At 62.1% G+C, this 13,386-nt stretch overlaps 1 protein-coding gene across 3 annotated transcripts in view; it reads right to left on the minus strand.

Annotated features, from left to right (window-relative positions):
- The window catches only part of SLC9A3 (solute carrier family 9 member A3), a 41,500-nt gene that overhangs the window by 3,297 nt on the left and 24,817 nt on the right, over positions 1 to 13,386 (minus strand). Inside the window, exons 2-16 of one of the 3 annotated variants that reach the window (XM_032469140.1) lie at positions 12,323 to 12,625; positions 10,403 to 10,563; positions 8,836 to 8,914; positions 8,070 to 8,247; positions 7,374 to 7,594; positions 6,133 to 6,335; positions 5,599 to 5,688; positions 5,366 to 5,436; positions 4,253 to 4,382; positions 2,706 to 2,821; positions 2,007 to 2,136; positions 1,580 to 1,756; positions 1,361 to 1,433; positions 788 to 901; positions 248 to 491 (exon numbers count right to left, since the gene is read on the minus strand). In XM_032469140.1, the coding sequence (XP_032325031.1) occupies positions 248 to 491; positions 788 to 901; positions 1,361 to 1,433; positions 1,580 to 1,756; positions 2,007 to 2,136; positions 2,706 to 2,821; positions 4,253 to 4,382; positions 5,366 to 5,436; positions 5,599 to 5,688; positions 6,133 to 6,335; positions 7,374 to 7,594; positions 8,070 to 8,247; positions 8,836 to 8,914; positions 10,403 to 10,563; positions 12,323 to 12,625 (2,290 nt within the window). Of the gene's footprint in view, positions 1 to 243; positions 492 to 787; positions 902 to 1,360; positions 1,434 to 1,579; positions 1,757 to 2,006; positions 2,137 to 2,705; positions 2,822 to 4,252; positions 4,383 to 5,365; positions 5,437 to 5,598; positions 5,689 to 6,132; positions 6,336 to 7,373; positions 7,595 to 8,069; positions 8,248 to 8,835; positions 8,915 to 10,402; positions 10,564 to 12,322; positions 12,626 to 13,386 lie in introns of those variants that run through there. The other 2 variants (XM_032469155.1, XM_032469149.1) reach the window with 2 other exon arrangements.

The following is a 13,386-nucleotide window of genomic DNA, read 5'->3' on the forward strand; positions in this document are numbered from 1 at the left end:
TCTGACCTGCCCCCTTGCCCCCCACCCCCACTCCCATCTAGGTTGGAGAGGCAGGAACTTAGATGGGTCTTTTAAGAAACGTGCGGCTGGAACAAGAAGCTTGTGAGAACAGGCTTAGGAGGATGCAGGACAGCTGCTGGAGAGTCTGCAGAAGCTCAGGTCCAGGGCGTGACAGAGAGACAGGCGCTGGGGAGAGGAGCTGAAGAGAGAGCAGGTGTTAGGCGGCAGAGGGGTGGGAGCCAGTTACATGTGTGTGGACTCCGGCAGGGCCGCGTGGGACTGCTCCTCGGAGCCGTCCGCCAGCAGGAAGGAGTCCACAGACTTGCCGCTGACGCGGAAGGGTGCCAGGCGGTGGAAGTTGCCGGGAGAATGGGGAATCTGCACACGGGCCCTCTGGGAGGGCACCACCGTCTCCCCGGGGGACAGCCAGGGTGGTACCCTGGAAAGGATGCTCGGGTCCTCGTCCGGGCAAAACACGGGGTTGTCAATTCCTAGGAGAAAGGGCAGCAGCTCATCAGCTTTCCAGAACTCAGAAGGGCAAAGAGGGAGGGAGCTGCCCCAGGGATCAGACGTCAGCTTGTGCTGCGGCCACCACCTGGAAGGTCACCTGGAAGGTCAGGGTCACATGCCTTGGGGTTGCTGGCCCTCCACCCACTCTCCCTGCTTTCAGAGCAAAGACCTCGGCTGGCCACCCACAGCTGTGCAGCCTCCTGGACCCAATGCTCCACTGCTTGGTCCTCCCTCCAGTGATGGTTTCTGGGGCAGCAGAAGGCCATCCCACTCTCACCTGAAGGGGAGTCTGTCGCTGTGTCTTGCGTGATGTTTGCCAGAAACTCGATCCCCCCACTCATCTCCTCGGCATCATAGTTGGGGGGTTCCTCAGGGTCCGAAAGTTCCAAATCTGGTGGCAGGGGAGGGCCAGCATGAGGGGAACAGAGTGGCGGTGCTGGTGTCCTGTTCCAGTGCCCTTGACCAACACCCTGGATGGCCTGGCAGGGCCCCTGAGGGTTGTCATCACTGCCAACCCGACCCAGCAGCCCCTGGGCAATTCGGCGGACGTCAGTGCCTGGATGATCACACCAGGACAGGGCTGGGCAAAGAAAACCACACCAGGGATTCCCCTTTCTCCCCTTCCCTGGCTACACTTGGCCTTTTTGAGGAGAGGCCGGCTGCAGAAGAGGGGCTGGGACCACATGGCCACGGGGGAAGGGAGTACAGAGCCCAGCTCGAGGGCGCTGCCGTCCAGAGTGGCGGCAGCCTGCACAGGCGAGTCCTGAGTGCCGAGGGGTAGGGTCTCCCCGGAAGGACAACCCTCTGCACCCACCTGCCCGCCTTCGCGTTTCTCCCGCGGCCGCCGTACCTTTTTCCTTAATGGTGAAATCCTGCAGGGGGCTCACCATCGGCAGTTTCCCGTTGGGAATGCTGCTGTTTCTCTGAGAAACGGAAGACCACTTAAAGTCACAGGTGGTGCGGCCCCGCCCGTCCGACTCCCTGGGAGAGCCCCGCCCCCGCCCCGCCTCCAGGACGCCGGCCCCCGGTGGGGCTCGCCCCGAGCGCCTGCCCGCCCGCCCTCCCTCACCCGCTTCTGAGCACGCTCCCTCTTGTACAGCTTCGCGGCCTTCTTGTGCGGGTTCACCCCCAGCTTGGCCGACTTGAAGGACTCCAAGCGTTTCCGCATGGTCCTGTGGAAGATCTCCTTGTCCTGCTTCTCGTCCTCGTCCGCAGTTAACTCGTGTCGACTGTAGAGATGCTTATACTGGCGGGGGCGGGGGGAACAGCACGGTCACAGCTCGTGCTGCCCGCACCGAATCTCACAGCGAGGCAGACCCCGGACGCGCGAGCCCGGGAACCGAGCCCCGCCGCGCCCTCCACCCCCGTCTCTGCCCCAGCGTTTCTGCGCTAAAGGAGACCCACTTTGTCCCAGGGCGGGGGCGGCGGCAGCGGGGGCCGGGGTCCAGGGAAGCCCCGCCCCAGGCTCTGGTGGGAGGGGCTCCAGGCGCGCCCACCTGCTGCCGGGGCTTGTACAGGTACTGCTGCAGCGTGTGATGAGTGACCATGTCCTCGGTGTCGCGGACGCTCTGCCGCCTCTGCTCCAGGGACTGCATGTCCAGGCGCACAGTGCTGACGTTCTCCCTCCTGCGCGGGGCCTCGGTGAGCTGGTGCCGCCGCCCCACCCTCCTGCCCAGCCCCACACCCCGGGGCACCTGGGAGGCTTCTGCCTCAGGCTCCAGGTGGGCTGACCCCCACGAGGCCCTCCCGGCCTCTATTTAGGGTTGACTTCCGCAGTGCGCCGGCCCTTCCAAAGCCCCAGCTGTAAGCCCCACCTGGGTGCCCATTGCTTCTCCCTAGCACCTGGACACTGACTGGCGAAGCCCAGAACAGCCCTCCGCTGGCCAGAAGCCCCAGCCAAGCAGCCCCGCCCACCCCACAGAGGCAGGAGTCCCGAAATGCAGGACCAGCACACAGGTCTGTCTTTGGGGGTGGTAAACTCAGATGAGGTCTGCAGCACCAATCTGCTGCCCGAGCCTTCCTCCCTCCATCAGTGCAAACACCAGTGAGCTGACATACTACAGGTGACTGGTGCAGGGGCCCAGGGCCTGGTTTCCACACCCCCTCCACTCTATTCTGGGAGCCCCAAGATGCCCACTGGCTGGTGCCTGCAGCTTAGTCAGGGGGCCCCGCCTGCAGCAGCCCAGGTCACGTACAGGAGGTAGGAGACAGAGGCCTCCACAGTTGAGGGGCGCGGGGTGCTGAAGTCCACGTTGACCATGTTGTCAGTGCTGGGGGAGCGGATGAAGGCCAGGGACCCGCGGCGCTCTCCCTGCGAGGAGGAGGCAGGCACATCAGGCACACGGGCACAAGAGGCACTCAGCTGCAGGGAGCTGGGGTGGAGCCAGGGACGCCACAGCTACGGGGTGCTGCTCGACGACCCTGTGCACCTTCCAGCCAAGACCCTAGGACCACAGAGGAGGCCGTACAGGAGCTGGATGGCTCACAGACAGTTGTGTGAAGGACACAGCACCTCACTGACACCTTGAGGAGCATCGGGGAGACACTACGAATCCCCACAGGATTGGGAAGGTGGCCCTGTCCCCACTAGAGACTCCAAACCAATTGCCATGTTTCCCCCAGAAGAGAACCCCCAGGCCACTGGTCTGGAATTGAATCAGATGAGTTTGTTCAGTTACAGACTGAGCAGAGCCTCACGGGAACCAAGTCACAATGGAGAGCTATGGGAGGGATGTGGGGCTATCTGCAGGGGGGCCCCTAGGGGAGAGAGAGGATGACCCTTTGGGAAGGGGCGGAGCTGGGAAGGGCAGCCCGGTGGGGGCCACCTGCTAAGGGAAGAGCTGATGCTGTGGGAGGCTCTGCTAGAGACTGTGGCTGACCAGCACAGCCAAAGTGGACACACCTCTCCCCCCCGAGCCCCTATTCTCCCCAGGAGCACCCCCTCCTCCCTGGAGCACCCCCTCCCCCTAGAATCTTTCCCCTTCTCCTGGACCCCTCTTCTTCTCCTGGGACCCCACTTCCCCTTTTAAATCCCCTCCTCCTGGAATCCTCCTCCTCCCCCTGGGCACCCCTGTCCTCCACCGTGTCCAGACACCCGGTCTGGTCTGAGCAGTGTGGAGCCCACAGGCACCAATGTGGTGGGCAGTGGGTGGAGGGGAGGCTGCCATCCTGCTAGGAGCCTATGTCACTGCTTGGGGGCTGGGGGCCGATGAGGGGGCCCAGGAGAGAGGTTGCAGCCCACAGAGGGGGACAACACCAGGAGAACATCCCCCACCTTCCCAACCCCATTCAGGCTCTGAGGCCCTGAAAGGCACCAGAGTCACAGAGGCTGGGATTCCTACACTGAACTTTCTCAGAGAGGTCAGAATTGCAGGCAACCATCCTTCCAGCAGCTCCCGTCCCATGGCCTCGCCCCTGCTGGAGCCTGGAGCTTGTGTATTTTGGGGGCTGTGATCTCAGACCCACCATCACCAGAGTGGGAGCTGTGACAGGACCCTTTCTCGGGGTGCCTGAGGACCCAGGAGCTCAGCTGAACTTGGGGCCGAGGCATCACAACAGCTCCCACCATCCCTTCCCCTCCCCTCCCTCTCCCCTCCCCTCCCACCCCTCCCCCACCTTACCCCTCCCCTACCCACACCCCCACTGCCACCCCATGGCCTCGGCCCTCCCTGGCCCACTGCCCAGATCCCAGAGACTGTCCACATCCATGTCAGTCTTGTCAGCCACCTCTGAAGTCTGGTACCTCGGCCACGTAGCTGATGGCATCCTTCAAGTTGAGCTCGTGGAAAACATTCAGAATCCGATCCCGGGACTTTTGAGCTGACCTTCTCATGAGGATTTTGCTGAGGAATTTCCGATCAAAATTGGACCACCTGGGGGGTCAAACCAATAGTTGTCAGCACTCGGCGGGCCATGGACAGAGGGGCCCAGGCAGCATTTGGAGGGAGCAGGGGTCCCTCTCCCGCCATCCAAACTCATGATGGACAGTGTCTGGCAGCTGGGGCAGGACACAGAAGGTGCCCCTACTCCTGATTTTCACTTGCTGTAACAACCACACAGTCAGGCTTTAAAATAAATATGCTTCCGTGTCGCCACCTGACACCCAGCTCGCAGTTCTGGTCCTTGTTGCTGCCTTCCTGTCTGAGGGTGGTTGTCACTAGGCTGTGTGTACAGTGTGGATCACGCCTTCTCCTCCAATATGACGATGTCGACAGGCTTCACGTGACTGCCTAGCCCTCCAGAAAGATGGGCTGAGGCCAGGACAGGCCAGCAGGGACAGGGCTCTGGGGCTCAGCTATAGCACGTTTTAGCTGCACGAGGAGCGGGCCACGGGGAAACCCCCGGGCACTCACACTTTGAGAACCAGCCTGCCTGGAAGGAGGCTTTAAATCCAACACAAATAGAATATTGGGGTTATTCAGGTCAGAAGAGGAGGTGGCTGGGCCAGACCTGAAGAGGCCCAGTGGACACGGCGGGGACAGGGGTTCCCAGGGGGAGGAGGAGGGGATTTAAAGGTGGAAGGAGGGTCCCAGGAGAAGAAGAGAGGTCAAGGAGAAGGGGAAAGATTCTAGGGGGAGGGGGCGCTCCAGGGGAGAATGGGGGCTCCAGAGAGGAGGGGCAGGAGAGGGAGGAGAGGGGGCCCAGACAAGTTGGCAAGCAGCTTCTGGCTCCTTTGAAGGTGGTTTTTCTTTGGTCCCTAGGGCTCTGTGGCATATGGTTATGGTGTGGGAGAGTCTCTCTGTAGCCTGTGGGCCCTACAGTCATTGCTGAAAGGAGGAGGGGTACCAGCAGCTGAGACAAATGTCCTCTGAATCTCCCTGCTCCAGTCCAGTCAGGCGTCACTCCAGCCACTTACTTATCTCTGAGGTAGTTGTGTCCAATTTGCCCTGATATGTCCTCGATGGCCGAGAGGATGTGGTCAAAGGCCTTTTGGAGGAAAGACAAGTGGGTCAGGGTCACTTGGATGGCCCTTCTCTCCCTTCCCCTCCTTCCTCCCCTCCACTCCCTCCTCTCCCCTGCCCTTCCCTCCCGCCTCCCCTCCCCTTCCCTCCGACCCCTCCCCCACCCTCCCTCTCCCCTTCCCCCTACCCGGCCATGCAGCTTCTCATTGAGTTTGGGCTCTCGCTGCTCACTCCTCTTCACCTTCAGCCACTGCACCAGGGGCTTGATGGTCAGGCCCTGAAACAGGGTACCCTGACCCTGATGGCTGGGCTCTGGCTCCCCCCACACCCCACTGTGGCCCACCCAGCCAGAACCTACCCACACCCACAGGGGGAGGAAGGGGCCACCCCTTGGCCATGACTTGGGTGGTCTATGCCCACCTCCCGGCAGGAAGGAGGCCCTGCCCCTGAGGGTCACTCGATGCCCTCCTTAGATTAGCCAGAAGCAAGGAGAAGTGGGGCCCTTCCCGGGTGTGTCTGGTCAATGAGACATTAACTGGGGCTTCGTTAACCAGCAACGGCCAAGAAAGGACATTTTTAGGCCAAATTGTGCTGCGTCCCCTGTGGGGCCACATGAAAACCTACAAAAGGCTCCTAGTTACTAAAATTACCAAACCCAACGAGGCCTGGAGCCTGGTGGGTGGGTCCGGCGGGCGGGGTGAGCCGGGCAGGCTCCAGGTACCTGGAAGATGACGGTGAAAAAGATGACGATGAGGGTGGTGCTGACGAACAGGTTCTTCTCCTTGACCTTGTTCTCATCCAGAAGGACCACCAGGGCGTAAGCCACAGCCCCGCGAAGGCCGCCGTAGGACATGACCACCTGGTCTATGATCTCCAGCTGCACCATCCGGTACCGGTTCAGAATCCAGGTCTGCAGTACGACACCTGTGGGGCCCAGCACGCGCTCAGTACTTCCGAGAGGGTTGGGACATGGCCCCTCCATGCTCTCCAGCGTCCCCTCTGTGGCCGCAGCACAGGAGGGGTCATACTGGAAACTCCCTCCTCACTGCTGCCTCCCGCACTTGGGACGGGGAAAGTCACCCCACATCCCTTTGTCCACTTTGGAATCAGGCCTGTGCCCTCTCTGGGCCGCTGGCCAACCTGTGCACACTGTACAGCTCTGCTCCCAGCAGCTCAGGAAATACTCAGGTCTCACTGTGACCCCGGGTATAAACACCTGGGCCTTACGTCTCAGTGCCCCGGCCAGCTCCAGGACTGGATGCCACCCACGTGCGTAGCATCTGCTCTCTGGAGCCCTTAGTCCAGCGACTTCGGGCAGAATGGGTAGTGATCACCCAGACAGCCCCTCGAGCCCCTGGCCCCGGGTCACAGCCCTGGAGGCACCGCACACCAAGGACAGGTGACCACGGTGGAGTGGCGGCAGCAGGGGCTCCTGCCTCTCACGTGCCATGGTCCACTTCCTCAGTGACTGACCCTGTCCCTGAGTGACCACCTTCAGAGGGAGTCAGTGAGAAGCCATGTGGGTTCCCCTGGGTTTCAGAACATTCCACTTTGACCTCCAGGTTGTTCTCATTCACAAGGCAACAAGGCTGTGAGAAGGCTTGTTCCTTCACTGAGGATGACTGATGGCCAGGCCAGTCTGAGGACCCCCAGAGCTCCTGAACCTGCTGTTCACTGGTCTCGGAAGCTGGGGTCAAAGTATGACCCTACCTCCCACAGACTCCCCACAGCCAATCCCTGCCGTCACCCCATCCCCCATCATCCCCCATCCCCCATCATCCTCCATCACTTCCCGTCCCCTATCCCCCCACCCCCATCCCCATCATCCCTCATCATCCCCCATCATCCCCCATCCGCCATCCTCCTCTCATCCTTCATCCCCCTCCCATCCCCAATGGTCCCTATCTCCCTGGACCCCTGTCTTTCCCTTCATAGTCCCCCTCATGCCCCTCACACCCTCACCGATGGCCCGGTACACGGAGATGAAGACCAGTGTCAGGAGAATGAAGGCCGTGTTCCACTTCCAGATGAGGGGGTCCACGGCTGAGATGCCCAAAAACATGAAGATGATGGTCTCGGCCCCGCTGGCCAGCATTTTCATGGTGTACCGCACGGTGGTGGCCGACTGCTCTGAGATATTGGCCTTCACATACTTCTGACAGCAGATGCCACAGAAGGTGATGCTAGGGGACGGGCACTACTGTGAGGTTTCGGGGCCGAGGCTCAGCCCCCACCAGACCCTGTGGGGCTCAGGGCCCATTTCCAAGGCCCTACACCTGCCTCCTAGGGGATTGGTGTGCTGCGCTGGGCACCCCGGCCCCCCAGCCCAACACTGTCCCTGAGCCACGAGGTTGGCTTCCTCAGTTTCTGTCCACACTGAGGGCTGGGCTCCCAGGCTCAGAGCACCTGGGAAGGGCTGGTGTGGGCCCCACCCCATCACTCAGAGCAGGCGCTGCAGCTCCCAGACAGTTCTGTGAAAACGCCAACTCCTTATTTAAAAGGCTAAATAGATCAAATTCTTCGCCCCCACAGGGAATTCCCACCCAGCCTGGGACATGGGCCATGCATGTGGGGCTGGGGACAGGCCAACCCCACGGGCAGGTCTGCAGCCGCCTCAGGGCCCCAGCCCCCAGGCTGTGGCCAGCAGGGGGGACTCACGCCAGGATGGCTGACAGGGACAGCATCTCGGAGGTGAGGTAGGACAGGTAGGAGAGCACGAAGACGAAGCCAGGCTCGATGATGCGCACGTGCTTGGTGAACCGCGTCACCAGCGAGAGCAGGAAGGCGAAGACGACCCCCACCAGCGTGCCCCCCAGGCTCACCACGAAGAAGGACACTGCAGGGCAAGGACACGACGCTGCCCTGAATGGCCCTTTGTGGCCGTGGCGTGGGCCTGCTGGCCTCAGAACCGCTCTTCCTCAAGGCCGCCTGGTGCCCCCCCACCCACCCACAGAGGCACTGGCAGCTCAGGAAACAAGAGGCCGAGTCTCAGGAGGTCGGAGGCAGGCCGGGTGTCAGCCCCAGCCTGGCAGGGGGAGGCTGGGGAGCAGGCTGTCCTGCACCCGCAGGAGGCCCGGCTGCCCCATCACGGAGGCAGCACCGAGACCAGCAGCCCTTGGGTGGGGGTTTGCAGCAAGGGCCGGGGCCCTGGGCTCCCAGCGACAGCTGGGCTCGACCCCCTGAACGCTAGGATCCACATCCTCCTTGCGAGGCTCATGGAGCAGCAACCCTCGCCTCCCAGGGCGACTGGGCCTGACAAAGTCATGTTAGTGAAACACACAGGGAGAGGGGGGACCTGTGGCTGAGACGTTGAAGGGGAAATGCCTTTTGCTGCACAGGCTGTGGTTCCAGCTCTGCAGCCTCACGTCCTGGAGAAGGGACGGGCCCCACACTCCCCTGAGGCACGGACTCGCCAGCTACACACCTATTCCTTTCACACAATCCACGCCAGTCACCTTGTCACCACCCAGCGTCACGAAAGATTCAAACACGTTGTACAGGACCTGGGGGGACAGAGGACACCAGGTCAGCCCTAGGCCAGCACTGACCCCCTCCCTGTCTCAGGCCCCAGGCCTCATGGGACTTGGAGTTGAGAGAGGAGCTGGTGGCGGCTGTGTGTATGGGAACTGAAAACCGCCAGGAGGAAGTCACCCCAGGCAGTCGTGTCAGGAGGAGGCCTGCAGGTGGGATCCGGGAGGCAGGAGAACAATCTGGAAGGAACTAGAACATTTGGGAGGAAACCTGCCCCTTTTCCCGCCCTCGGCAAAGTGGGGTGACACAAAGCTAACCCACCACAGGAGTTCTCAATTTCGTTTCCCAGGACAAACCCAGAGTTTCGTTTCCAGTTACTTTGCAGTGATGTCGCCCCTGACTAGGATGGTGCCCCTGGCGTCGTGGTCTGTTGACACTGAAACCGCGTGTCCTGCCAAGATGTTGGCTGAGTACCCAACACCCTGTCCCAGGCCGCAGAGTGGGGCAGCTGCGTGCTGAGCCTCGCGCTCCTAAACGACGCACTGGCTCCACAGTGGGGGGCCGAGCCGCTGCCCTGGGTGAGCTGCAGGCCCCTTGGGCAGACACTTGTCTCTGTGCCCCTATGTCTGTGCTCTGTGGGGGGAGGACCCCCAAGGGGCAGGTGTACCAAGCTGTATTTACAGAGGGAGACCCCACAGTGGGGGTGCACTGGGATGGGGGCATCCCAGCAACCTGGAAACTGACCACAGCTGTCCTCTTCTTGACGAAAACTTGGATGGGAGGGAGGAAGAAGCCTCCAGCAGCGATGAGGGAAGAGGTTGGCTGCACAGAAGCACGTGTTTCCACGGAGACAGGAAGGCCTTGGGGCTTTCAGAGCCAAGAGGGAACTGCGCTTACTAGGTCTGCAAAATCTATGGGTGGAGGTGCTGGGCGGGCTGGGGCCTGGCCCAGGACAGGTGCACTGACTCCCAGGAGGGAGGCAGCTCTGCGCGCCCTGCAGGAATTCACTTCCCCAGAGCCAGTGGCCCAGTTTAGGTGGGTTTGGAAGACTGCGTGGCCACCTCGCTGACACAGAGACAGTGTCCCCACGTTCTGTGAACCTCACGTTCACTCTACACAGAGCTGACGTGGCCTCGCAGCCTAACCGAGGGTCCCCCAGCCCCACCGGCCCACAGGGGTCCTGGGCACACTGTCCTTGAGGGCTGCTTCCCGCGTGCCTTAATTTCCGTGAGAATGAGATCATCTACCAGTTCTCAGGGGGTCAGGCTGGGGGCCCCAGCTGTGGCCCCAAAGCTGGGAACGGTGGTTGTGTGATTTCAGCAGTGAAGCCACCACCATGAAGGTGCGAAGTGGGTATGAGATTTGTGAAAATAAACAAAGAAGTCTGCTGAAAGTAGCCAGTTAGCAGGCCCTGCAGCAGGAAGGACGGGAGCAGGGGTGCTGGCCTGGCGAGCGTGGTGGGGCCCCTTTCCCGCCCGCCCGCTGCCCATGGGCCCGCACCCCCAGGTGTCAGTGCTCACCACGGTGACAGCGTCATTGAGCAGCGACTCCCCGAAGACGATAATGAACAGCACCTCGTTGACGTGTACCTCCTCAAACACGGCCAGGACAGCCACCGGATCCACAGCCGCGATCAGGCTGCCAAACAGGAGGAAGTCCAGCAGCCCGATGTCCAGGTCTCCTGGAAGATGAGTGGGCTGTGGGGCGGAGCCCTCAGGCCAGCCACAACCCCAGGAGCGTCCTTGGGTTGGCAGCAGCCTGCCCTCCCCCAGGGTGGGACAGTCCACCTCCCACCAGCATGCCAGGAAGGCCTCAGGGACCAGACCATGGGTTCACGGCTGTCGCTGTGTGTTCCAGGATCCCCCTCCACGACGGCCTCACCCACCCGCGGGGCCTCCCGACTGCTCTGAGCTTCTGGGTGCCGGGCTGCCCCACTTGACGCCCACCCACCCCAGGATACCTACTGTCTGGCCTACCTGCAGCTGGCCCAGGCTGACCCTTCCTCAGAGGTGGCGCCCTGGCCTTTGCCCGCACCTCAGAGTGCCCGGAGCCTGGCCACTGGCCTGCAGAGACTCATCCCCACCCTGCAGCTCCACAGGGCCCGGCTCTGGGTGCCCTTGGGCTCTGCTTTGTGACCTTGGCTGAACTCCAGTCTTGGCCAGCTGTGTGCTAAGGGCTGGGCACAGGCTTCAGATAGCTGTGGCCCCTCATGGAGCAGGAGTCCCTGCTCCAAACCTTGAGGTTTCCCCTGAGCCAGGGGCTGGTGGTGGCTAAGTCATCTCGAGCAGCCCAACTACCTAAGGCGTCGGTGATAAACGCAATCTGATCACACCTGCACGGCTCCTGCAGCTTGGGTATCTGGGAGGCCAGGCCAGACGTGTGTGGCCCCACGTCACCCTTGGTGGGTCTCCCGGGGCTGGGCCCAGTGGGTGGTGCCAGCCGGCACTGGGGGCTCGAGGAAGCCTGCATGCTCCCCATGGGGTCAGAACAAAGTCCTGAGGTGACTCCTCCAGACAGGGGAACTTTGGCCCCTGTTTCTCAATGTGTCTCCTTCATCACTGAGATTTCAAGGTAGGTCTTGACCCCCACGGTGGAGTGGGGGGGGCATGCTCTTCCTTCAGTCAGAGGGAGGAGCCATCTGGGCCTGTCCCTGAGCCTGGTTCCCCAGGTGGAACTGTTGGAGGCCAAGGCTGAGCATGGACAGGTGCCCGTGGTGCCGACAGCCACCTGCTCACCTCCCCAGTCGCCTGGAATGCCAGGAACTCAACCAGCAGACCCATGAAGCAAACAGGTGCGGTGTTCAGGGTGCATGGAAGCTGGCACGTGCACGAGGCCTCAGGTGAGCCCTGCCCTCTCTACTTTTTTACCAGGTGGGTGGGGCGCGGCTTGGCGGTATGTCTGGGCTGAATTAAGTAATCACAAGGACAGGAAACTCCGGCAGGGAGAGGAGCTGCAGACACAGGTGGAGTGGTGACAGAGGAGACGCTGGTGTGGCTTTTCCTCGCCCATTTGAGTGGAAACGATACCCAAACCTCCTGCCCAGGTGCAGGTCGACCTGGGCTCACAGTCGTGGGGCTCCAAGGCCAGCCTCTGCCAGAGGGGCTGCCCCTCTTCCCCTGGGGCCCTGGAGGTGGGGAGGGAGGCTGGAGCCCACCTCCCTGCCAAGGGGGAGGGACAGGTGCCATTCCCACTGCCCCACCCACTGGCCGACCTGGTCAGACCGGACTTCACTCGCAAGCAGGACACAGGCCTGAGGATGTGTGTGGACTGGCTGCTGACGGATTTAACAACCCCAAGTGCTGAGTGGCCCATGGACCTTTCCCAATGACCCTACACTTGTAGGTCTGTGTTCTGCGTCCTGAGCTTTCTTAAATGGGCTGCTGGCGCCCACCCCAAGGGGACCCCTCTCCACCTGGCCACGGGCGGTGGTGCCCACTCACCCATCAGGCCGCTGAGGAAGACGCCATAGAGCGACAGGCCGGTGGTGGCCGCGTTCCACACGGTGCCGATGACCGCGTATAGCAGGATGGTGCCCAGGTTCCCGAAGAAGAGCCGGTTGGGCATGAAGTAGCCAGCATCCAGCACGATGGGGGGCAGCAGGTAGAAGAAGAAGAGGGTGGGTGTGAGGGTGAAGGAGGCGATGTGGTCAGCCGCCCAGACGATGCCGCCCAGCACCAGGCCCAGCACGATGAGCAGTGCGCTCTCAGGGACGACACTGGTGACCTTGTGGGACAGATGGAAGCCTGCAGGGGAGGGGCAGGGTCAGGGGGCTGGGACCACACGGTGGGGAGGAGGGGTCCAGGGGCCAGGACCCCATGGAAGAGGGGAGGGATGGGGGGCCGGGACCCCACAGGCGAGGGGAAGGGTTGGGGGACTGGCTGGCACCACAGGACATAGGCCTGGGAAGTGAGGCCCCACGTCTGGGTCTGTGGCCACCTCCCTCTGGCTCCTACTCGTGTGGCCAAGAGGCCCTGCCAGTCCACCTGGCCCCAAGGATGTCTTCCTCAGACATCTCCGGCCTCCTGCTTAGAGAATGGCCCCCACTACCATGGGGAGGCCTCGTGATAAAGTCAGGCCAGAGGGAACTCATGCTTGAGGACGAAGGCCCAGGATGGGTGGCCAGGGCCCCAGGCCCCCAGGTCTCGGTGACCCACTCGGGCCTCGTCCCTTGTGTCACATCTGGTGACTGAGGCCATCACTCTGCTCAAAGCCCAGTTATGTTTCCATCTTCCTTGGAGGGACCCCATGCAGGCTGTCCTCTCTGCCTGGCTCTCCCAGGGTCGGAGCCCCTCGAGAAGACAGCCTTGTAAGGCCAGGGTCTCCAGGGCTCCCTGACAGCACGTAGCCCTGCAGCCTGCATTCACACTATCAGGGCAGCGGGTCCGCAGAGGTCTCCCCACCAACGCCGGCCCCTTGGCTCCCTCAGTCCGTCAACCCTGCCAAGACCTGGAGGGAGGCCCATGCACAGACCACTGGGGCCATTTCTCCTTTGTTCTGTTTTAAG

This window comes from Camelus ferus, chromosome 3, assembly GCF_009834535.1.
Source record: "Camelus ferus isolate YT-003-E chromosome 3, BCGSAC_Cfer_1.0, whole genome shotgun sequence".
In the NCBI taxonomy this organism is placed as follows: domain Eukaryota; kingdom Metazoa; phylum Chordata; class Mammalia; order Artiodactyla; family Camelidae; genus Camelus; species Camelus ferus.